Source organism: Leopardus geoffroyi, chromosome A2 (genome assembly GCF_018350155.1).
Source record: "Leopardus geoffroyi isolate Oge1 chromosome A2, O.geoffroyi_Oge1_pat1.0, whole genome shotgun sequence".
NCBI classification, from domain to species: domain Eukaryota; kingdom Metazoa; phylum Chordata; class Mammalia; order Carnivora; family Felidae; genus Leopardus; species Leopardus geoffroyi.
In genome coordinates this window covers 36547695-36573853 of record NC_059331.1, presented here as the reverse complement: position 1 = coordinate 36573853, position 26159 = coordinate 36547695, and the positions used below count along the sequence as shown (strand labels likewise).

The window sequence follows — 26159 nt, the reverse complement described above, 5'->3', positions numbered from 1 at the left end:
GCCTCAGGTGAATACTTGTGATGGTATTGAAACGCAGGCCCTTGAGATGTGCTACACGTCAAACCAATTTAATGGCAGTGTTAACCTGCAGCAACAAACAGTGTCAATTGATTCAACCCTGTTGGAGATCTAAGATTACCATTGACTTTTTCTGCCCATGGACCACTAGACTTTCATTGAAGTAACATCTTCTAATTAAAAGGGAAGCATTTTTTTTTTCCTTGCTCAAAAGCAGAACCATTTATTTTCTAAGATAAATTCTCGGCCACATACTGTAAATTTGTTAGGGGGGGGAGGGTGGGGCATGCTTCAAGTGTAGAATGGTTTTTGCTTCTCGTCTGCCCCATGGGCAGTTTTATTCTAGTGTTTATCTCTCTGTTGTTAAAGCAGTGTATTATTTCTTCCTGACTGAGGTCTTTTGAGGAGAGTATTGTGTATTTTATACAAGATGAGTTCCTGTTCTATTCAGATATGCATCTATTCCCTGTAACCACTTTTCTCCTTTGGATTCCCTCTCTATGTGAATGAAATATTGCTGTGGGATAATTTCTTGTCTCCCTGTAGATGTAGGAGCATACATGTCATGAGAAACAGTTGAAACTATTCCATATGCATGCCTCTTCCGCAGGCCAATGTCAACCTTATTGAAAAGAAACAAATCCGGTGTAATGAAAATCCCAACCATATAGGCAGAGTCAAGAAATTCCAGAAGGTTTCAAGTCCCCAAGGAAGGAGAATGGCCTTGGTAGAAACACTTAGGAGAAATCAAGCAAACAAATTTTTCTGCTCTTTGTTTCCTTTACATCCCTGAGAAATAACTGAGAAGAGTCGGCACTGTTTTCTTGTTGTCCTTTTCCTCTGCAATTCACAGCATATGAGATGCAGGGTTTTATTATCTTCATTCTGCTGCATCTCAAAATGCTGCCCGTCTTTGGGATGCATGGTGACTTCATCACGTTCCCTGGAGATTACTGAGGCAATCAAATCAAATGCGAAAGCTAGTGAAAGAGAAGACGAGGGGAAATCTTGATATTCCAAGCCTCTTACATATTTGTCTCTGCCTTAAAGCTGCTGTTAGGATTGGATGACATTTGGGGAAGCCTGGATATGAAGTGGGGTTACGGTGATTTGTGATTGTGCGCAGGTGAGTTTTGAGAGGGCGGGATGGTGGGAAAATATCTGAGAAGAATCGGTGGGAGAACATGAGATGCTAACTGCCTTCAGGCCGACGGTAGGTGAGGGAAGATCTGAGGTGACGCCGAAAGATCTGATTCTAACATCAGACTGCCACAGGTCAAATCCAGGTAGTACCTCCTGGCTGAGTCCAGGCTAGCTGAGTGATCTTGAGTATGTCACTTTGCTTCTCTGTGCCTCAGTTTCATTTACTGTTAAATGGAGATAATCAGGGTAATGTCTCCATTACAGAGCAGTTGGGAAATTAAATGAAATTATTGTACGTGTAAGTGCTTGGCTCATTAGTGCCCAATAAATATACCAGCTGTTGTTTTTATTGATATTATTGACCAGTTTTGTATGTTGATCTAGTTGGGTATCTTTAACCAGTCACTCAACAAACTTGACTCTTGTGCCCATTATGTGCCAGGGACTGAGCTAGGTGTTAAGAATGTAATGAACCATTATCATAGATGACAGGAATTAGTGTAATAGAGATATGATTATGCTACTGTAGTGGATCCAGAGAGGAGACAGGTTAACTCTGAGACTCACCTGTACTATAGAGAACCCCAGAGAAAGTTTTAGTGCCCAGAACGTATGAAGTTTCCCACTGAACTTGGAAGGTCTGGGAAGAATATGGAGTTTGTTATTGGCATTCACTCAAGTATACTCTGGCTTCCCTCCAACCCCGCCAGCACCCCAGTCCCCCCTCGCTCCAGGGATCTCATCCCAGCCCCTTCTGTGCGAGGTCCCAAGTGGAGCATTTGATACAAAATCACGCTTTCCTACAGTACAACGTGGATGATTGGAAAGACTCATTTCAAGTTCTAAACCTCAGATACCTTGAGTAAATTCATGGTTGGGAAGGTGGGAATGCCTGATAAGCTCACATTACAGCCTTTTGTGCTTTAGACTGAAACTCGGCCATGTGGGTTTCCCTTCAGCTTCAGCAGGGAAGAATGTTCAACAAGGGGCTCTCTTCTCTTGCTTTCTTCAGGCCACCCACCCTCATCTCTTCCCCTCCCACATCTACCCATGTTCACTCTCCTGTGCGCCCCAACTTTTTGAGTTATCCAAAGAAGGAGAGGGAGAGAAAGAAAGAAAGAAAGAGAAAGAAAGAAAGAAAGAAAGAAAGAAAGAAAGAAAGAAAGAAAGAAAGGAAAGAAAAAGAAAGAAAGGAAGAAAGAAAGTCAAAATCAGCTTTCTGAAAGCTGGACAATCTACATATAGTCTAACTCCAAAGACAAGCTCTTCTAGGTGTCCTTTTCCTATGACATCAGTGGCCTCAGTTTATCTTCTTTTTGTTATAATTCAAAAGATGTTTTGAATCTGCATTTCAACCCAGTGAGGCAGTTAAGCCTGGGTTTTCAAACATGGCTCCATCAGTCACTGGCTGAAAAACCTTACATCATTTTTTTTTTTTTAATTTTTTTTTCAACGTTTATTTATTTTTGGGACAGAGAGAGACAGAGCATGAACGGGGGAGGGGCAGAGAGAGAGAGGGAGACACAGAATCGGAAACAGGCTCCAGGCTCTGAGCCATCAGCCCAGAGCCTGATGCGGGTCTCGAACTCACGGACCGCGAGATCGTGACCTGGCTGAAGTCGGATGCTTAACCGACTGCGCCACCCAGGCGCCCTAATTTTTTTTTTTAACGTTTATTTATTTTTGAGACAGAGAAACAGAGCATGAACGGGGGAGGGTCAGAGAGAGGGAGGCACAGAATCGGAAACAGGCTCCAGGCTCTGAGCTGTCAGCACAGAGCCCGACGCGGGGCTCGAACTCACGGACCGCGAGATCATGACCTGAGCCGAAGTCGGCCGCTTAACCAACTGAGCCACCCAGGTGCCCCCTTACATCATTTTCTTAACCCTCCTCCATCTCCTCTGAAAAAATGGGGTTAATAATAAAAGTACTCACTTCGCAGAGTTGTTGAGCACATGAATAAGTTAACAGATGAAAAGTGCCCAAAGTAGTGCTTGGCACGTAGTAAGCACGCAATAAATGTTAACCATTATTATTGTCATCTAGAGAGAAGTGAGATTTCTAGCTAGATCAGCAAGTGGAGAATATTCCTGCTTTATTTCTGAGCAATCAGCCACTTGTTTCTGCAACTCGACTTAAAGACAAATTTAAAAATCACTTAGTCAGGGATTTGTTTGGATTTGATATAGATGATTGTTCAAAAGCATGATCCTTGGAAATCTTCCACTTTACAGAGAGTATGTTGAAACTAGGACTTGAAGCTAGTCTGTCATTAACTGGAATTTCAGTGTGAATTGTATTATAGCCACATCCCCAGATGGTTGTTCAGGATGTTATAAATTACTCACTACTTTAGTTGTGATGGACTTCTTCAAAGTTCCCCTAGAAAGGAGTGGAAAGTCAGCTTTGGAACTGGAGACTTTGTTCAGGCAAATGTCTTTATGAAGTCAATGAGACAGAACAGTTTCTAATTCCTCATGCATGTGACAAAGATATTTACCCTGTTGAGGGACGGAGCCCTGCATGATTCATATCCTGTGGGATGAAAAATAGAATTCAGAAATTCAGTGCTGTCAGCCCCTCCCTCCCTATCCTAGGTCTGAATGGTGTTGGTCAGGCGCATTTATAATCACCCAAGCATACCTCACTTCAGACTGAGGTGGAACAGCCAATTGTCCTTTTTGTGAGTTGAGTCATATATGTAACAAGAATTTAAAGGAGTCATAAGTTAAATCTCTTCGAGTCTATGGAAGCAACTGAACACACAGGCATAGGTGGTACAATGGTGATTTACCATTGAAATACCATGCAGAAGGGTACCTGGGTGGCTTAGTCGGTTAAGCATCTGACTCTTGGTTTCAGCTCAGGTCATGATTTCGTGGCTTGTACTCTGCGTGGACAGCTCGGAGCCTGCTTGGGATTCTCTCCCTCTCTCTGCCCCTCCCCCACTCACACTGTCTGTCTCTCTCTCTCAAATCAATAAAATTAAAACATAAATACACATATACATACATACATACCAAACATAAAATTGGGAGGGTCCGTGTAGAAACCTAGATAACTTGTCTGGTGCGCTCTGTTGAACGTGCAGAGTTCTGGCATCCTGGGGCCATTGTTAACACTTGTCAATATTTGGGGCCGAGGGGCTGTGCCTGCTTTCAAAGGAGCATGCCATCTCTTTTGACGCAGGAAACCATGGCCTTCCAGACTCATGAGTTGCATGGGGCTGACCCTCTAGGATCTGCAGCCCCCATTCCATTAGGCCAGGTACAGATTTCCAAACATTAGATTGTAGCGTTTTCTATCACAATAAAACTACCATTGTTTTTTTTTTTTCTTTCTTTCACAGCTGTTAGCTTATCGACTCTTATTAAAAGACACTGCCGTGGGGGCACCTGGGTAGCTCAGCCGGTTAGGTGTCCAACTCATTTTCTTCTCAGGTCGTGATCTCCCGGTTCATGAGTTCAAGCCCTGCTCTAGGCTCTGCGCTGATGGCACGGAGCCTGCTTGGGATTCTGTCTCTGTCTTTCTTTCTCTCTCTCTCTCTCTCTCTCTCTCTCAAAATAAATAAATAAACATTAAAAAATAAATAAAAGTCACTGCTGTGGCCTCTGGGTAAATCATCATGCCATTTTCCTTCTCAGTGGCCTCTCCTGGGTCATATCTACTTCCCGTCTTCAGAAGACATCGTTTTGACAGTTCACCCTGAGGAGGAGTACTCTTCCAGAAACACTTGTACACACACCGTATATGCTCCCACATGAACTCACTCGCACACACGTGTGCGCACACTTCACCCACATCCTCACACTATTCACTCCTTTGCACAGGAATACCAGTAGAATGCTCAGACTTATGGGCATTTCAGAGCTGATATCAGCTTGAACCCTGATGTTGGTCAGGCTTGGCTGATGGCAGATCATTCCAAAAAGGATGTCAGGACTGAGAGGAACAGTCAGGAGCACTAACTGGGCTCAGAGAGGAAGGTGGGAAGCTGTCAACGTTCCACTTTATCCCTTTGTCCTTTTACTGAACAGCCTGAGGGCAGCAAGCCAGGGTCTGCTCTGTGTACTAGGAAACTGCATTTGTTATCAGGAAATTGGGTACATTTGAGGAAAAGGTGGAGTTTTGCTGGCATTGCAGGAGGGCCTGGGGGTCCTGGAGTGAGAACCCTTTTGAGCGACAGAAACCCCAGTTTGAACTGTCTTAAACAATAAGGGGTGTTTATTGGCTCATGTAACTGAGAAATCCAAAGAGTTCTAATTTCAGGTGAGGTTTGATCAAGATCCTGACGCAGTTCCTTGAATTCTCCCTGTGCTCCCCTCTCCACGTGTGGGCATTATTGTCACATTTTCTTCCTTTACAGTGGCCAAGACTGGCTGTGGCAGTTTAGTCCTCACATGTGCTCCTTCCATGTACTGAGAAGAGAGGGCAACTTTATCCCAGAATTCTAAGCAGTATTCCAGAGACTCTAATGAACTGGCTATGTCCGCAGTCCACTCCCCTACTAATCAGTTTATGCCAGTTAGGTTTGCCCCTGAGGGTGAATTGGGGTCAACACATGGGTTATGTGAGGGTGAATAATGTATAAAATTGGAATTATCACACCAAGAAGAAAAATGGATGCTAGTCACCACTCCACCATCGGGCCAACCCCCTGGCAGAAGTCTCCTGCCTTATTGAGACCGATGGATAACACACTAACACCCCTCCTCCCTGGTGATCGTAACATTTCTGTGGTAGACGCAGGGAAATGGAGCCCTGCCTAAGAATCTCCCTGGTTTATTGGTTTCCCGTTTTACGAATATTTTTCCGAAATCTCTCCACAGCCCAGTAGATTTGCCTGTCCACCTTAAGGAGAGAAGTTCAGGCATCTAGCTCCTGGGTAATGACTAAGCCAGAAGTTGCTAGTAACCTACACCTTTTTCCTTTTGTGGCATCTTATTTGCAAAGAAGTGATGAACCAAGTGACAGTCAATGTCCTGCTAGGACAGTTTGAGTGGTGGAGAAATAGACACTGCTTTATTGAAAATTCACTAGGGGCCAGAGACTGTCGCTATAGACGCCGTATATATGTTCCTCATTAACAACATTGGGAAGGAGGTGCTTTCTCTGTTTTACAGACGACAAAGCAGAGTCTTAAAGGGGTAACATAATTCCTCCAAGGCCTTAGAGCAGACAGAGCAGAGCTGGGATTTTACCCCAGCTTGGGTAGAATCCGACTTCAAACCTGCGCTTCTTACCTCCCTCTTTTTCTGCAGGAACACACTCTGAGCATTGTCCTCAGCTTGAATTTGGGAGCGAGCGCTCCAGTCTTGACCTCCCTATGTGAAATTCTCCCCAACGACAGCCACCCTCACCCTGAGAGTGGCCCCGACCCTCTGCCAAAACCCATGTGGTGTCTCCACATCATGATGGCCTCCATCTCAGGGTTGCTGGTGTTGTCTACTGCCCTACCCACACCTACCCTGTCCATCCCGTGCGGCGAGCCCTGACTCCTCTCGGGTTTCACTTCCTTATTTTACAGCACTTTCCGTTCAAAATGTGTATGCCCCAAGTCGGCCTCCACCACACCCCTGCCGTCTATTAGCTAATATGTTCCCCAAGGCTGGTGGGTTGTTTTATTAAGTGTTCCATGGAGACAGGTTTAATTTCCAACAAGGGCCTTCTGGAGGAAGTGTCTTGCTCACTACTCAGTGGAAACCTCAGATTACAAGGTGGTGCCTTTGAGGGCTTTGGGCTCTTGCACAACAGAGGGGAGGGGTTTTTTTGTTTGCACGTAGGGGTGGGGGGAGGGCATGTTTGCATTACTATTAATTGAAAGGCATGTTTCATGTGTCAGAAATGCAGAGTTCTCCATGACTTCATGGGGAACTGTTCAGGTTTGCTCCTGAATTCCTTTTCAGACACAGATTTCCTCCTGATTGCACCTCCCCGTTTCGTCTGTGCCTTCTCTCCTACCCATAATCTTGATCAGGGGTCAGCAGGCTGTGACCTGTTTCTGTAAATAAAGTTTTGTTGGCATGCAGCCATACCCATTGGAGTCTGTGTTGTGTCTGGCACTTTTCCACTATGAAGGCAGAGTTGAGTAGTCACAACTGAGACCCATTTGTCCCACAAAAGCTAAAATACTTACTATCTGGCCCTTTACAAAAAAAAAAAAAATATGCTGTCCCTGATCTAGGTCATTAAGCTCCATAGAGAGTCGTGCCCAACCCCCTAACTCTCTTTCCCCTCACAATACCAAGAATAAAAACCTCACATGGCCTGGGCTCCAACAGGAAAAAAAAAAAAATCAAATGCCTGATGTTTGGAAAGGAAAAACGCAATCTCATGCTCAATCCAATCTCAAAAAAAAAAAAAAAAAAAGTGAATGACACTTTCGTAGCCACTCCCTATTTCTAGGCCCTATCCATTGACAACTGTGGGGATGTACCCTACAGGCTATATTTGCTGCCACAAAACAAACTGAAATGGCTTACTAGGAGGAGGTGATAGGTAAATTGCAAATGAAGAGGTGTTATCACTTAGCAGTTTCTTGCTTCTTTTTTCCTCCAGAAGTTGGAGAAGAGGACAGGAAGGAAAGTGCATATTTTACAAAGGAAATGAGGCAAGCCTATTTAAAGGGGAAGTTGGCAGGAGAAAGATGCTCCTTCCTTGCTGGAGAGCATCTGAGCCTGTAGAAGTGATAACCATTGACTGGAAGGGTCCAGACACTGAGATGCTTTGGTTTGAGCTTGGCACCACTGGCGTCTTTGCAGCAAAGTTGTAGGCACCTCTGTGGCGTGTCGGCTGGAATCCAGTGCAGGTTTTTCCAAGGGCCTTTGTTCATCGAAACTGGAGCTTTGTAAGTTTTAAATGAGTGAGAGGGTAAACATGCCTTTGACCATTTAGAAACCTTAAGCCAACTTTGGCAAGAGATTTTAGCATTTGGCACCTTGTGTCTTTTTACGTGGGACTTATGGAAAGGAAAGTGCCCTCCCAGATGGTGGTGGTGAGGGCCCTTTTAATAACATTTTAAGCTTTTAGATTTATGGGATCCCAATAAAATTAAGAATGTGGTGTTACTGATATTCTGTGGGTGAAAAAATAAAATAAAAAGCAATGCATCCATTCCTGGAACAGATGGAAGAATTTATTGGGACACCTGGGTGGCTCAGTCAGTTGAGCGTCTGACTTTGGCTCAGGTCATGATCTCACAGTCCATGGGTTCAAGCCCCGTGTCGGGCTCTGTGCTGACAACTTGGAGACTGGAGCCTGCTTTGATTCTGTGTCTCCCTCTCTGTCTCTGCCACACTCCTGCTTGCACTCTGTCTCTCTCTGTCTCTCAAAAATGAATAAACATTAAACAAAATTTTTAAAAAAGGATTTATTAAGTATTACACCCAAGATGTCCTAAAACCAAATCATTGAAAATGCAAAAGAATGTTTTTTGAAACCACATAAATATAAATACCTTTACTATTAATATTGTGCATACTGTTTCACTAGGAGAGGCCAAGTTAAATTTAAATTTCAGTTGGATGGGCTGCCATGAAATTAGAAGGCCCTTTCTGCTGACCAGAAAACATGTCACCATGGATTATTTAATTTCTGGCACAAATGAAGAAAGGGCTAGAAAATAATGGTATCAGAGTAAGCCAGACACTATCGTGTGTTCCAAAAAAAAGCACATTATGGTTTAGCAGTGGTTCTGCCTTAGCTTGGATGTTGGTTTTCCTCAAAGGCAAGAGAGAACATCAGCTGTTTCTGCTGCCCAGCGTCCATTTGCCTCCTTCTTCTGGTAACAGGAACTTCCTTCACTGAAGGAAATGATCTTCCCACACTCTGACCAATTGTCCTGTAGGGGCTGCCAGTCAGGCTACCCCACCCTCCTGGACCCTGGAATGACTCCTGCTTCCTGATTGGCGGAGCCAATCACTATGCACACCACCACCCCCTCTACCCCAGCCACAGGTCTTATGATAGTTAATCAACATGGTATCCCATGATTTAACCTACTGGGGCCGGCAGGGAAGAGCTGGCTCATTAGTAGGTTGGAAGGACATGCACCTGGAGCTTTCATTGTGGTTTTTTTATACCCTGTTGAGATAGCACACCTTAGAGAATGAATGGACCATACAAAGGAAGTGGTGTCAAAGGCAAGAAGAAAGAAATAGTTCTTGGCATCCTCAAGGCCCATTTGACCCTTCCTGTCCCCCTATTTGGGGAAGTTAAGAGAGCCACAGGTCAGATTCAGCAACTGGAGACAGGTAGCTCATGTGAACTTGACTTCTAATCTTTCTTGACCCACTGTGGTTGTGCCCAAGTCCACTCAGTACCAAGTGCTAAACTCACTATTCTACCTTTACTGTTAGTCTCTGGGTACCCCAATGTCTGTCTCCAGTCTCTGAATCTAACCTGTCACTATCTTCACTGCTCTATGCCTCAGTTTCACTATCTGTAAAACTGAGATATTAATAAAATCTATTTCATAGATCGTGGTGAGGATCAAAGGCTTAATGAGTGCTTTATATATAACAAGAAATCAATACATTTTTAAAAGTGTTTTAATGTTTATTATTTATTTGAGAGAGATAGAGAGCGCGTGCATGAGTGGGGGAGGGGCAGAGAAAGAGAGAGACAGAGACAGAGACAGAGACGGAGACAGAATCCAAAGCAGCCTTCAGGCTTCAGAGCCTGATGCAGGCCTCCACCTTATGAACCATGAGATCATGCTCTGAGCCAAAGTCAGACAGTTAACCGACTGAGCCACCCACATGCCCCAAGAAATCAATGCATTGTAACTCAAGTTACATCTGATATTTCTAACTTTAATAAACAAGTTTAAATGTAGAGTCACATTTTTTTCATACTTAGTATTAATGAAAATGATATGATGAATATGATTAGGTTAGAAAACCTATAACTTTTTAGTTTTTCAGAGTTCTATTATTGAACAGAAATCTCAGGGAGATTTTCACAGATTTTCTTTTTGACTTTTCTTCAAGAGAACCCAGGAGAAAATATCCTTAGGAAAAGACTGATCTCTGATTTTAAGTAGAATTAAAATGTGCAAAGAGAGACCTGTGTGTGTATGTGTGTGTGTGTGTGTGTGTGTGTGTGTGTGTGTGCATTTGCATGAGCGCACATAGGTGTGGAATAGAGAGAGAACTATACTATATTTCATAACTAGAGTACCTTGAATTTGTAAAATTCTACCATGTCCTTAAGCCTCTTTTATTTTCAAGCTGATTGCATTTGACGCTTATTGAAGGTTTCCACACTTCAAAACCTGTCCAGCCTGTTTTTCCTCCCTGTGAAGAATCCTGTGACTGTATTTGAATAGCACCTGATATTCCATAGTCTCAGGGGTAAGCAGTAATGGCAAGAATGAGGCCTGCTTTTCCACTTACCTGATGAGGAAGGGTTCCCTCCTTCCTTCTTTACCCATCACTGAATGCTTCACTTTCCTAGAAAAGATTCTCTTGGAGAATGCTACACTACATGGCATTCCTTGTTGTATTTACCACTCACTGAATTCTTGGTTGATGGAAGAATCTGTCCAGGTTTGAAAGGGGAATGGTGATAATACTTAAGAGTTTTTGAGGACATTAGAATGGGTTGATGTGTGTGCAACTCTCTAAATCAATGCCTGACATGTAGCTTCTTTTCTGAGGAATATCAGAAAGGAGTAGATCTTCCTTTTCCAAGGACTATCTGTGGGTCCATTTGAGCCCCCTAAATCCATGCTAACCCTCAAAGTACCTCTGAGCTCCAGACAGTTTGTACTAATGAAGTACTAGGGATCTTACCTAATCTTTGGGTGTCACCAATGTAGGGACATCAGTATTATTTCCACATCCAGCTGCTACCAACCTGTCCTCCTGGATGCTCCCACAAGTAAATGAGCACTGTTCCTCTCCTGCCTTCTGTATTTGAATGAATTGTGCTATAATCCAGACATTCCAAGGTTGTGCTTTCTTTAAACCAAATTAATCACTCTGGATCTTCCTTACCCCTTCTTTAGTCAGCTGTCTCCATGCTAGCATCTCAGGTTCCTTTTCCCTTTTGATTACTGTTTTTCATATATATTATCAATAATATGTTGAGGTCAGTTGTAGTACTATCTCCTAATGCCAGCAACCCCACCTCCCTTCATGTCACAGTGTTTGTAATCTGGGTTGCTCATTTGGATCTTAGATGTCTCAGAGGCCTAGAGTCAGCTGGGAAATTCACTTTGTACATCGTAAGTTTGATAATTGGTTCATTTTTGTCTTGCATATATTAATTAGGATGCTGTGTTAGACTCTAGGATGCAAAGATAATAAGTCATACATCCTGCCCTCCACAAAGTTCCAGTCTAATGTAACATATGTTGTTAAAGATTTCCTAGAGTAAAAGAGAAGTCACACGTTAAATTGGCTTCATTAGCAAGGAAACAGTATTATCTCACAGTAGTGAGCATCCCATACAATGCTTGAAGACTCCAGTTTCCCTTGTCGGTAGTTGTCTTGCTTAAATGGCATGTGTGTCTGGCTTCATCGTCAAACTGGTGGTAAGGTAGCTGTGCCAGTTCTAGGAAAAGTTTCCTAAAAGCTCCCCCAGGAAACTTCTCCCGTTAAACTGGGTCTTAATGGCCAGGACTATATCACATGCTGTTTCTTAAACCAATCATGTAGGAAGGAGAAGGGGATTACCAGAATTAGCTTAAGCTATTTATTTTGGGTACAGTGGATGTCGGGTAATTGCCCTATGACCACAGCAGTTGAAGAGGCGTAAGAAATGAGAAATTCACTATAGTGTGGTATGTGCCATGATAGGAATCTCTGAGATTCCAGAAGAATTGTCTATACATCGATTACCATATTTAATCATTTGTTGATGGAAAAACTTCAACTAAACTAAAAGATTTTCTGAAGTTTGTATAAAACACAAGGATTGTATCCCCTAATGTCTAACTCTGGCTTCTTACACTAGGGTAATGCATTGTCTTCATCAGGGTATTAAGAGGTGCCCTAAGGGATTATGGGAAACCCAAAATAAACCTGTTGCATCTTCCCCTACCATCAGTTTTACTAAGTGCATTTTTGGAAGGAAAATCAAAGATCTATTATGGAGAAGATTACAAAATCTACATGAAGAAGATTACAAAATCTACATGAATCTTTAAGATAAAATCAGGGAATTCAATTTCCCATTGCTAAAATTGCTTTGGGTCCTGCCCCTGGCCTCTGAAGGTACACATTCCCTCCCCTTTGCCATGTAGTTTACTTGAATGGAATAGTTGAAGAGGGTCAGTCTGCATACATTTTCACTGTTTTGGAAGGGAATTGAATTAATCTGGATGCTCTCCTTTCCACACAACCATATTTCAATGATTGTGGGCCTTTGAAAGTTCTTCTCCAACTCGAACTCCAATATTTATGGTAGCTGTGTTTTATCATGTAAATATGTTTGCATTGTATTTATTTCTTTTTTAATCTTTTTTTTTTAAGTTTATTTATTTTTGACAGAGAGCAAGATAGAGTGCTCTCTATCTCTAGAGGGAGACACAGAATCAGAAGCAGACTCCAGGCTCCCAGCTGTCAGCACAGAGCCCAACTCGGGGCTTAAACTCACAAGCTGTGAGATCATGACCTGGGCCAAAGTCAGATGCTCAACCGACTGAGCCACCCAGGTGCCCCACATTGTATTTATTTCTAAACCGCATATCTGAAATTACTCATTTCAATTCTTTATCATCTCTGAAACTATGTAGTGGCATGTATGGAAAATGACATTCAAAAAGAATGCCAGTAACTGTTGACATTCCCAGCACTCTTGTAGTTAATCAGTTAACAGACTTAAGTATTCTGTTGCAGAAATAGAAACAGAGAGCAAATCCACAAGGCAAATGAGTTCAGGTCTTCTTAACCTGCTCCTAGCATAACTTGAAGTAATAGAAACAGAACTAGTTTGAGAACATCTCAAAGCACTCTTGAAAGGGGCTTTAGAGAATAAGCCACTTAGGAGGACAAATATATCTTGGATAATCCCACTGCTAATGTCAAGACCTCTTTGAATCAGGTCAAATTAAAATCGAGATGGTTCAACATGTCACCTTCTTAGCACACAGTGTCCTCTGCCTGTAGTAGCAATATCTCACACAGAAGCCACCTGATCACCTTTCTAGGTCCCAACCATTTTATCCCAGTGTTGTTGTTTTTCGTCTGAGAATTGCCCTGATTCAGTACCAGGCTCATGTTTCTCCCCACTTCTTCCTGGGAAAACACTTCTACTCCAAAGTAGGTTCCAAGCCTTATTATTCTTGGCTTTCAGTTAATTCTAAGCTTTCTTTGAAATGCACTCCATTTGGGGCTCCTGCGTGGCTCAGTCGGCTAAGTGTCTGACTCTTGATTTCAACTCAGGTCATGATCCCAGGGTCATGGGATTGAGCCCTGCATTGAGCTCCGCACTGAGCATGGAGCCTGCTAGAGATTCTCCCTCTCTCCCTCTCTCTCTGCCCCTTTCCTGCTTGTGCTCTTTCTCTCTCTCTCTGTCTCTCTCAAAAATAAATTAATAAACATTAAAAAAAATAAATGACACTCCATTTGTTTAAATGAGTGAGGGCTTTCCTGGGATCATGGATAGCTTTTGCATTGCCATCAACTCATTTGTCTGGTTTATTGAGTATCTACTATGAGCAAAGCACTAAGTAATGGCAGTGCAATGGTGACAAGGCAGGCACTCATGGAGCGTATGGTCTGGGGGTGAGATCCAGCTGCTGTGATGAGGTGCTCACCAGCTTTGAGGAGTCAACATTCAAGCTAAGGCTGGAAAGATAAACAGGAGGTCATTGGGTGAAATCCTGGGGTGGAAAAGAGTTTTTAGAACTGAAAGAACTGCAGAGGAAGAGCCTGAGGAAAAGAAGACCAGTATTGCCTTCTGTAATGAGGCAAAACATGGAACAGAAACCCAGGCAAAAAGCCTAAAAGGTTACTCAGAGTAGCAGAGCAATCCTTGCTGTCAGATCTCATAATTTGAAGTATTTCCTGATTTAACCATCCTTTTCTCTAAATAAGCAGAAACATCAGCCCAAATTTAATGACTATACAGGTGTTAGAGTACAGATGAACAGAGTGCCCTAGGTTTCTGTTTGAGCAATTCTCCTAGTTTTCAAGGACTCTGGTGTGAAGGACACAGAAGTGTCAGGCTTCATATGGGGACACTCATTCCCAGGTGTCTCAGCAGATGAAAATCCTCACGCTCCCCACAGTGGGAGCTGGACTGCATGCACCCCACACTCTCCTCAGCTGTGTGGAGCATGATGAATAAAGTACCAAGCATCAACCTGCTTGGCAATTGCATTTCAATCAATTTCATTTGCTGCTTAAACAATATATGTGAATTGGAGACTGGTAAGTGGTAGAAGACAGTCCAGCAATCAATCCTTGCTCTTGGGATTCTTCCCTTAAGACTTGTTTGTTACAAACACGATTTTTTTTCTCTTACTTTTAATTCAATTTTACCTTGAATGACTTCTCGAGAAGTATTTGAATTCTGATTATATTGTATTGCTTTTCCTGAAAAGTCTTTATTCTTTTAAAATAATTATTGCATGCGTACAGCATGACGTGTATGTTTGGATAACATAGACGATGTCTATCGGGGCACACGAAAAACTAGGCATAGTGGCAGCCTTTATGGAGGGGACAGGGGCAGGGCTGTCACTTCCTTCCATAGCATCTTCTTGCGGTTTAGATGAAAAAGATGGTTTCCTCAGAGCCCAGAGTTGTGGCTTATCCAGCAGAGCCCAGGCTAGATTATAACCTCCACTCACTGCCTCAGCCACATGCCATCGTGCAGTAAACAACTTGAGCAATCTTACATGGCAGTCCTGAAAATGAGGAGCTGGGGAACCAGGATGGGAGAGAGACTTACATTTCATTCACTCCATAACATTTTGTATGATTTCATGTGCATTTCAAAATTAGAGACCAAAAAGTAATATGTGCTGATACAGAAAATAAGGAAAAGAGAGCCTGCCAAAAAATAAATAAAAATCATCCAGTGAACCCAACTCAAAATCACGGTCAATAATTTGATGTATTTTCCTTTAGTTGTTTCCTGTCTACGTTTAGTGAGTTTCACGGTGGAGTTCACGTGCAGTACCGATTTCCGGCTTTTATTTTTACTGTGTTGTCCAAGAGACATCTTTTTCCAGTCAAGAAATTTGAATACCTTTTCCTGACGATATACCTATTGCATGCTCTTTGTAGAATATTTAGGAAATACAGGTAAAGGGTTAAGATGTCTTCTATTTTATTTATTTATTTGTTTCTTGGTAAGAGTTTTATTGAGATATAGTTCACATATAAAGTTCACCTGTTTCAATTGTGCAACTCAACAGCTTTTAGTATATTTACAGAGTTGTGCGACCATCCCTATAATCTGACTCTAGCACATTTTCATTGTCTTAAAAAGAAACCTTGTCATCCCCCCACTTCCCCTACCCTCCCTCCAGACCCCCTCAGTCCTAGGCAACCACTAATCTACTTTCTATCTGTGTACACTCGCCTAATCCAGACATTTTATGTTAATGGAATCATAAAATAGGTGATCTTCTCTGTCTCCTTTCACTTAGCACAGTTTTTTCGAGATTCATCCAGTTTGTAGCAGGGGTCAGTATTTCCTTCCGTTTTCCGTCATTACTTATTTTTTTATGATTGCTTGATTATTTATTCTTGATTTATATATTTTATTCATTCACAAATCACAAAAATCACCCTTTTAAAATGTTTATTTATATATTTTGAGAGATAGCACAAGCAGGGGTAGGGGCAGAGAGAAGAAGCGAGCGAATCCTAAGCAGGCCCCACACTCAGCATGGAGCCCCATGCGGGGCTCTATCTCATGACTGTGAGATTATGACCTGAGCTAAAATCAAGAGTTGGATGCTTAAATGACCCAGCCACCCAGGCCCCCCAAAGTTGTTCTTTTTAAACACATGTTTTTACTTCTTCAGAGTATATACCTAGGAATGGAATTGCTGGGTCGTATGGTAATTCTGTTTAACCTTTGGATAGATTGCCAGTCTTTTGCACAGTGACTGTACTATTTTGCACTCATACCAGCCATGTGCAAAGTTATAATTTCTCCCATCCTTGCTGTCACTGGTTATTGTTCTTCTTTTTGATTGTATCTATTGTCGTGGGTATGAAGTGGTATACCATTGTGGTTTTGATTCGCATTCCCTAAGGATTAATGACGTTGAGCATCTTTTTATGTGCTTAGTAGGCATTCATATATCTTTTTTTTTTTTTCTTAGTTAAAAGCAGGCTTCATGCCCAGATTGGAGCCCAGTGTGGGGCTTGAACTCACAACCCCTGAGTTCAAGACCTGAGCTGAGATCAAAAGTCAGATGCTTAACCGATTGAGCCACTCAGGCATCCCTCATATATCTGCTTTAAAGAAATGTTTATGCACATCCTTTGCCTATTTTTAAATTGTGTTATTTGTCTTTTTCTGACTGAGTTGTCGCTCTTTATATATTCTGGATATAAGTTCCTTATCAGATAAAAGATTTTCAAATATTTTCTTCCAGTCAGTGGCTGTTTTGTTTTGTTTTTCATTTTATTTATGGTATTCTTTGAAACGCAAAAATTTTTAATTTTGATAAAGTCCAATTTATTTTTCTCTTTTGTTACTTATGCTTTTCATAGCATACCTAAGAAACCACTGTCTAATTCAATGTCACAAACGTATACAATTATGTTTTCTTCTAAGAATTTTGCAGATTTCCCTCTTACTTTTAGTTCTTTGGTCTATATTGAGTTAATTTTTGTATATGATGTGAGGTAAGAGTTCACATTCATTGTTTTGCATGTTTGTATCCAGCTGTCCTAATAGCGTTTGTGCAAAAGACGATGCTTTCCCATTGAGTGGTGTTGGCTCTCAAAAATCAATTGACCATAAATGAGAGGATTGATTTCTGCACTGTTGATTCTCTTCCATTCATCTATATATCTGTCCTTATGCCAATGCCACTCTGTCTTGATTACTATAACTTTGTGGTAGGTTTTGACATGTGATCTGTTGAAGTTAACAAAACATCCAATTAAAAATAGCTTAAACTATATAAGGCCCGTTATTGTTTACATCTCATTGCAAGCCATCTGAATGTGGGCTGCTTCCAGCTTGGTTTGACATCTCAACAAAGTTAGCAAGAACCCAGGCTTTTCCTATACTTTTTTTTTTTTTATCTTTGCTGTCAACACATGTCCTCTTGGTCACAAGATAGCTGCTGTGGCCCAGAGCGTTGTGTCTTCATACAACAGTGTCCCAAGCAGGAATCAAGGAATATGCTGACAAAACTCTGTGTTCTTCCTTTTTTGTTTTCAGAGGGAAATCTTTTCCAGAACTCTTTAGAAGGCTTCACCGTATATCTTACTGACAGATGGGGTGTCATGCCTTCCCTCAGATCAATCATCGTTGATTCTAGGGGTATGGAAAATGAAGGCTCTGAAAAGGGGGATAGATGGTTGATGAACAGACAGCCGACACCATCTGTGGAAATATATAAACATGCAAAGAATAAACCAAAATGATCTGAAAGCCCACCAGACTGAGATGCTAATGGAATCTTTTTAGAGTGAGGAGATCTGCCTTACATTTCTTTGGTGCCAGTTCCTTCAGAAGTGAAACTCCTGTTTTCTTCCTCTGTTATTGATTCAAGACCAAATGATGAAGTTCTTTTCTTCATTCCTTTCAAATATTGCCTAGAGCTCTCTGAACTCTTGATCTGAAGAATATACATCTGGTTTCTCAACTCTATAAAATATCCATAGGCCTTCAGCCTGTTAGCATGCAGCCTTCAGCTTCTTTCTCCTGTTGACAATCCATTTTGTAGTTGAGAACAAAATGTCACTCATGTCAACTTTCAGTTAATTTTAGAATAGTAAGATAAAGTAAATACCTTTACATCTTTTTTCTTTCCTTCTTTTTCTTTTTTTGGCATGCCAAACTTTGCTTTTATTTTGTTCTTACTGCTCAGGGCCAAATAGTCGAAATTCCTAGCAATAATCCTACCAAATCATTCTGTATTTTTTAGCAATAACAGGAAAATGATCTATTTTTTTATAACTTACTTGTTTGATGGCCAGAGTATACTGGTCTTGAAAGTTTTTACTACTTTGCAAGCTATTATCTTGGCTGATTTCTCTTATTTTGTTTTACTACGGTTATTGGCACATAGATAGTATGATTGATCTTTGGAGAGTCAAGATTCCTTACGTATCTTTTTGTTTTCCTTCTGTCATTTGTTGTAAAGAAGTGAAGTTCCACTGGGTTTCAAGTAACTACTCTTAACTCCCATAAAAATGATTCTATTACTTTTCATCACAGAATTTCTTTTTCTTCTTATTGCTGTTTATTCTTACTTAAATTGGGTAAGTCCAAAGGGTGGGCAATTTGTCACATTCACTTCCTGGAGGAATACACAAGTCCCAGAGCCATTCATACCCTATAAACTGTAGTGTGAGGCCAAAGAAAATAACTTATAAGTGCAAAAGAAATTAACCTTCTGTCTCTCAAATTAAGAAGGATTGGAAAAATTAGCAGTATATCCTTTAAGATGCTTTCAAATGCTTTTCCCACTGACCTTCAGCAAATTACCCAGCTTCTCTTTATCTCAGTTTGTTTATCCATGAAATGGGGCCAGCAATGCCTTTCTCCCTTGGAGCTTGGGATAATACTGTGAGAATCAACTGACGCTCTATGTGGGGCTGCCTTTATTTATTTTGAACATAGGGTGCTATATAGACCAATTACTACTATTTTAAGTTTGTCCTTGATGGTGTGCATGTAAATTAAGTCTAAATAAGAGGTGACAAATTATGGGGGTGAGAGGTAAGTCACAACATTGATCCTATTTCTTCTTCCAAAATGAAGATCAGCTCTTTCCCACTGACCTATGTGGGCTTCTTGGGAACCAACATCCCCTTCAAGTGCTTTCACATCGACACAAGATGACTTCTAAAATTTGACTTGGCAAGAGCTTCCAATATCTGTTCAATGGATTAACCAGTAAAAATGGATACAATGTGGCGTCTAGCATGTTGCTCCCTTTTTTGTACCTCATACAATAAAGATAGCACCGCTCCTTTTTCCTTTGAGGGAGAAGAATTTGGTTTAGTAAAATAACAGATGGGATTTTTGAAGAAGATGAGAAGGTTTGGTTTGGTTTCTTCCTTTTTTTGTTTTTTTTTCCTCTAGGAGTGGAATGAGTTTGCCAAAGAGTAGAAGCTGGATAGATGCCTTAGTGCTGGATATTATTTAGTTTGTAGTGTTTTTTAGTTCTTTGTGAGGCCAAAAGCCATCCAGAGTCATGAAGGCAGCTGTAGAACTTAACCAGCCTCCTGGTCAGCCTTGACCAGGCTATTGGCAATAACGACTGGTTCCTTCCCTTTCAGGATTCTACTACTTCCGCCTACTCCCTTCCGTCTCCTCCTGCTTGAGTCCAAGACTAAAGCTCTCCTTGCTCTCTCAGCCAAGGGGAAGAGGAGAGAAAGCAGGAGTAGAGGGAAGAACAAGACCACGTAGCCTCTGGATCAAGTGGGATTGAAGCAGAACTTCTCTTCCCCCTACAAGCCCTCCTGCCTCCTCCTTGGGGTGAGATGGAGAAAGGGGAAGGTCAAAGAGACCCCCTGAGTGAGAAGCCTGACTCTGCACAGTTGCTTTGAAGGGGACATCTTCACCCACCAAACCCTCACCCTGCTCTGCAGGTTAATGCCCTGTGGTCCTGGTGGGATGAGAGACCTGTTGGTCTCCTTTGGCTTAGTTATGCAGACATTCCCACAAGCCTACCCTAAGCCTTTTCTTCTCACCCCTGGAATTCTGCAGCTGTCACCCAGGTGGGCTTCCCTGGCCCCCTACTGCTCAAGCATCCTCTTCCGCCATTTTACCTAAGCTCCACAAATCTGGGATCTGTATTGCCCTAGGGCCTTAGTTCTTTTTGCTCTTCTGCCTTGGAGGACTATTTGTGTCTCTTCCCGCATCACCTAGCTCTCTTCCATTCAACCCTTTGTCTCAGCTGCTGTTTCACAGCCTCAGAGACGCACTCCCTCACCCCGCCCCACACCGCCATCCTACATTACCTGTCTCCCTTATAACCCTTGCAGCAGTGCCTGCTTCCTCGGTATTTATTGTTCCCTTGTCTGCCTTCCCCCCTCCACTCTAAGACCCACTTAGACAGAGATCATCTCTGTTTTGTCACAGTGCATTCTAGGTACTTAGTTCCCTGCCTGACACATAATGCAAACCCAGTACATAATTTTTTTAAAGACCAAGACGTACATACTTGGGGAATGGATGAACTTCTTTCTGTATTCACTGTCGAGACAAACGGTCATTCATTTGTCAGTTCAATAAACAGTTACTGATTGCCTGCTATGTGCCAGCCCCTGGGGAGACAAATAAGAGTAAGACCCTTCCCCTATTTCCACCAGTGGTTTCTGAATGGGGGAAGTAGGTACCACCATACCTAGGGACAGTCACAATGTGTGCAGGCGCTTTTGTTGCTGGTATCGTAACGACTGGGAGCACTCCTGGGGATGTAGTGGGCAGAGCCCAAGGTCACAAAACATGTTCCAATGCATGGGGTTCTCCTGTACAGGGAGAAACCGTCCAGCCACGCCACCCCCACCTCACCTGCAGGGATTCCTGATAGAGCTTCCGGTCTAATAGAGAAAAGAGGAGAAAGGAGAAATATCCTGCTGCAAGAGAAACTTTGTAGCAGTGCATGGCCCAAGGGAGACATCACTATTCCACCGTGGGGTCATTATGGGAATTTTTTTTAATGTGCCAAAGAAGGGCTTCACCCCAGGTAAGAAGGCCCTAATTTAAGTGAAACGATGAGGCTTCTGGGTGGCTTGGTCGGTTAAGCGTCCAACTTCAGCTCAGGTCATCATATCGCGTTCGTGAGTTCCAGCCCCACATCGGGCTGTCTGCTGTCAGTGCAGAGCCTGCTTTGGGTTTTCTATCTCCTCTCTCTGTCCCTCCCCCACTCTTGCGCTCTCACTCTCTCTCAAAAATAAACATTTTTGAAAAATAAAAGTAAAAGAAATGAAATGATAAAACCAAAAATTAAAGTGCTAAAATATAGTTTGTGATGAAAATCACTGTTCCCCATTTTTAGGATAAATCACAAAAAGGTAAGTGAAAATAATAGAAGATGACATTCCAGTTCTTTCTCAACGGGCTTTGAGTTGATTATAGCTCTTTGTGAGTGCATGAAAACCATTATAAAATGATTGCTGTATCCTTCCCCAATCTGCCTTTTTGGGAGACTATCAAGAGGAAAGAATGTTTCCCTCAGTGAAAGTCATGTGAGAGGAAGACCAGGGTATAGCATTTAATTAGACAAGGGGTCATCAATCCTTGCATGACCAACACATTGGGCCGGAGAGTTCTTTTTTGTGGAGGCCATCCTGGGCATTGTAGGATGTTAAGCAGCATCCCTGGCCTCTACCCACTAGACGCCAGTAGCCTCCTCTCTCTCAGTTGTGACAACCAAAAATGTCTCCAGACATTGCCACATGTCCCAGAGGGATGCAAAATTTTCCCTGATTGAGTGCCGTTGAACTAGACCTTGTTTTCATCCCCCTCAGTCCCGATGTCAGACGTTCAGAGTCTATCAGAATTTAGCCATACTGGCTTTTCAGGTACGTAGACAGTACAGCTTAAAAGTGTCCACTGACAGTGAACTCTGTCTTTTTGATGGGCAGAGGGGACCATTGGAAGCTGCTATGTTACCAACTGGCTATCTCTTTCTAGAGACAGGAGTTGGCATTTTGTGTTGTCTTTCTGGCATCGTGCTCTTCTTCCTGCTGATTGCTCAAAGGAGAACTCCAGGAGCCTCAGGGATAATGACAATTTCTCTTTTACCTCTGTAGCTGAACTCTCAGGTGTCTGAGTAATGCTGTCACCCGAAGCATCTCTTTAAGTCTCCAGAGAGAGCTGCAGGAAATTACAGTGTATTGCAGAGAACTCTGATGTTAAAGAGGAAGGAAAGTCCTCAGAAAGAAAGAAAGAAAGAAAGAAAGAAAGAAAGAAAGAAAGAAAGAAAGAAAGAAAGAAAGAAAAGAAAGGGCAAGATAATTTTGAAGCAAGCTTGATTTAGCTCCCTTTCCACTGGAAATTTTAGACCAGCTTCAAGGGTGTGTGCCTGGGATCTGGTTTGTCCCATGTGGTTAGTCCATTTTAAGAATGATGCCACACTTGGGTCTCTCTTTTCTCCACTGCTGCACATCTGGGTTCAATTGTTCCCCCCACTTCCCTCCCATTGGTACCTGGTGTGGAGGAACTTGACCTTCCTTCCTTCTTGTCCTAGAGCTTCAAATCTCTCCTTCCACAGGAGAGGAAAGCTGTTTGGCTTAGAAGCAGCATCAGTGTTGACATTGGTGGCAACAAGATGTCTTGTCTTGTCTTGCATCCAGCTCTGAGTGTCCACCAGCTCTCCAAGTCCCCAGGGAAAGTTGGCTGTGCTGGGGAAGACCGAGCTTCAAAAAGCTTTTTGGGAACTCGACTTTTTTTTTTAATGTTTATTTATTTTTGAGAGAGAGACAGAATGTGAGCAGGTGAGGGGCAGAGAGAGAGGGAGACACAGAATCTGAAGCAGGCTCCAGGCTCTCAGCTGTCAGCACAGAGCCCGACGCAGGGCTCAAACCCACAAACCGCGAGATCACAACCTGAACCGAAGCTAACCGCCTAACTGAGCCACCCAGGCGCCCCTGGGAACTTGACTTTAGACCTATGCACAAAGAGAGAACAGTCCCGGTTTCTAGAGCATCTCTTCTGAGAGCATGGTGTCATGAGACAGAGATAATTGACCTGTTGGAGGTTTTATTCTGGTATTCCCTTTGCTGCCCGACATTTCCGAGAATACAGTCATGCTGCATCATTAAAAAAATAAATACACCACAACCATTCACTCATACTAATATGCCACTTTTGAAGTTCAGTAGTTTTCCATTAGAATGATGACATTTTCATTTTCAAACCAAGTTCAACTTCTTTTGATTCCATAAGACCTAGTATATTCTGATTTTGTATAAACACCGTGACTATTACGTTGGGAAATATCATCAGAATGCTAATACTAATGAGCCCATAGAGGAACTTACTGTGAAGAATTGTTTCCAAATCTTGGAACAGGTCTTGTGTCCAGTGAACTAACCAAAAACTCTTAGGTGATTCTATTAGTAATAAAAAGAAGTAAAAAGTGGTAAAAGAAATGTCATTTAAAAGTTTCGTGATTATGGGCACTTCAAAAACAATAGGCACTTTGAGAACTCATTTTGTGTTCTGACTGATTGAGTTTCAACTGAATTAAGATTCCAAAGGCACATTTGAAACCTGAAATAAAGCTGATTTACTTGTCGATAATCTGTCCTGAAGCCTTCTGAGCTAGTTCAGGAGAAGGGCTTTGGCACCTTAACTTTCTGCCACTTAATAGCAAAGATTACAGCCCAGGTGTGAAACCACCAATAAAATACAGACAATTGTCCTACAGATGGATTCTGGGGGAAAAAAAACAACATCCTGGAATTTGCTGTAGTGCTTTTGCTGTAAGAAATGTTATATAGGGGCGCCTGGGTGGCTCTGTTGGTGACTCTTGATCTGGCCCAGGTCATGGTCCGCGTTGGTGAGTTCAAGCCCAGCATCAGGCTCTGCACTGACAGTGCAGAGCCTACTTGGGATTCTCTCTCTCCATCCCCCTCTCTCCGCCCCTCCCCCACTCACACTGTCTTGGCCTCTCTCAAAATGAACATTAAAACAAAACAAACGTGATACTATTATATGCGACTGAAATGTACACATATTCTAAAGGAAAATAGACACTGGTGGCATATGAGGCTCCTTGAGGGCTTTTTCCCAAATGCTTTAGGCAATATCAATTCCTGGGGGAGAACGTAAAAAAACAAAAACAAAAACAAAAACCATTAATTATCTGGTGACTTCATGAGTGGTCAAACAATTTCCTTCAGTTTGAAGTCGAGCATAAACTACCTGTGCTGTTTTGCCCTGGCAACTGCTGCTAGACATATCCAGAGGCCGAATTCTCCAGAACCAAATCAGGGATTCTCCTGTGAGCATGATTTCCCAGCAAATAATAACTGGAAGCTATCTGCCAAAGACCAAGAACACTCTTTGTTTTTCTCAAGAACGGACTGCTGCATTGGAATTAGCACAGTGTGAAGGTGAGGGAACCTGCCCTCTGGCTGGCAACAACAGGCGGGGTGTCATTTTCGTGGAGACCCTCAAATTAGAAGCCAAGCAAGTTGTGCAGGCGCGCGCACACTGTTGTTCTGAGACCGTTGTCTTCATCTTCTGCCTCCAGCACAACCAAGGAGACGTTCAGGGCTGTCCCCCCAGGGAAGTGAGGCCCCAAGGGATGCTTCGGAGGATTTTTTTTTTTTTTTCCTCCTGCATCTGTGGCTGCCCAGAGGTATTTATCAGCGTGTACAGTGTGTACAAAGACCCTGTAGTGTAAAGTGAGATGCTCCCCAAAGCGGTTTAGGAGGCTCAGGCTGCTGCTGTGTGTGCGTGTGTGTGCGTGTGCGTGCGTGTGTGTGCGTGTGTGTGCGTGTGTGTGTGTGTGTGTGTGTGTGTGTGTGTGTCTGCAGAACGCGCAAGCAAGAGCGCTGAAATGCAGCTCTCCTCTCTGCCTGCAAAGAGTCGCTCCACTTCCCCCTCTGCCCAGCGCACTCGGGGAGCGCCAGGGGGAGTCCTCGCCGGCCAGGGCTTCCCGCGCCCCGGGAGCGCCGAGGGCTCGCCTGGCGGAGCTTAGCGCAGCTCGCTCGGCGCTGCCAGCCAGCGGAGCGGGCGGGGGTGGACACTGGGCTTCTGTGTGCCAGCCGCAGCCGTTGGCTGGCGGGCGCCCAATCCCGGGGCATGCCGCCGGAGGCTGGCCGGGACGCACGGTGAGAGACGAGTTTGGTGGAAGGCTTGACCCCCAGGCTGCCCGCAGAAGCCGGCGTCGGGAACCTAGGCGGTCGGGCCGCCGCGGTGGGGGCTTGCTGCGCTGCAGCGGCGGGGAACCGGGCAGCCCCGGGGTCCCAGGGAGGAGGCGGCATGGCTTCGGTGTTCATGTGTGGAGTGGAGGACCTGCTGTTCAGCGGCAGCCGTTTCGTGTGGAACTTGACCGTGTCCACGCTGCGGAGATGGTACACGGAGAGGCTGCGGGCTTGCCACCAGGTGCTGCGGACGTGGTGCGGGCTGCGGGACGTGTACCAGGTGAGCCAGGGCGCGCGGCGCCCCAGGGCCCTTGCAGGATGCCAGGCGCTCTTGGGAAGCCGGTTCCACCTGTATGATTTTATTCTCTCTCTCTCTCTCTCTCTCTCCACCTCTCTCTTTCTTTAAAACTCCTAGCGGGCTGCTTGGCTCCTGGGTCAATTTTCAGCAGCTGTGGATAACTGTTGCCTGACAAAGCTCGTGGATTGTCCCCCGTTGGGCTCGGGGGCACTTGCGAGTTCCTACCAGCATTTGCAGACGTCTGTTACAGAGTGATGGTGTACTGCCTGGCACTTAGCTAAGAAAGCTGTGGCTTTGCAGCAGGTCTGCCCGAAACGACTTTGACATTCAGACGATCCCTTCTTTTTCTTGTATTGGGGGGGGGGGGGTGAGCATCTCAGGATCAGCCATGTCACACCAATTTACCATCGGGGGGGGGCCTTGGTGGGTTTTCATTCTTTGATTGTATTTCAGTTTTCCATCAGGCAGCCCCACATTGCAAGGCAGAGCCAGGAAAAGCTGATTCTGTGTCTACTGGCTTTTGGAGGAAGGACAGCAAATTGTGAATACTTTGCAGGAGGAGGATGGCTAGGGGAGGGAGGGGTGGCCTGGCTGATCGTTGTCGGAATGCTTACATTTGGATTTAGTCCCCTCACACAACACAGCCTCTTTATTTCTCTGCTAGGTCCCATCCTGCAGACAAAAAATGCCGCAACTTTATTCAACTGGGAGACCGTTTATCTTCT

The 26159-nt window shown here is 43.5% G+C and overlaps 1 protein-coding gene across 11 annotated transcripts in view; it reads left to right on the top strand.

Moving 5' to 3' along the window:
- The window catches only part of FRMD4B (FERM domain containing 4B), a 324897-nt gene that overhangs the window by 128235 nt on the left and 170503 nt on the right, over nt 1-26159 (top strand). Inside the window, exon 1 of one of the 11 annotated variants that reach the window (XM_045493495.1) lies at nt 24813-25416. The exons of 8 other annotated variants lie outside the window; for them this stretch is intronic. In XM_045493495.1, the coding sequence (XP_045349451.1) occupies nt 25255-25416 (162 nt within the window). In that variant the 5' untranslated portion in view covers nt 24813-25254. Of the gene's footprint in view, nt 1-24812; nt 25417-26159 lie in introns of those variants that run through there. 2 more of the 11 variants (XM_045493496.1, XM_045493506.1) reach the window with 2 other exon arrangements.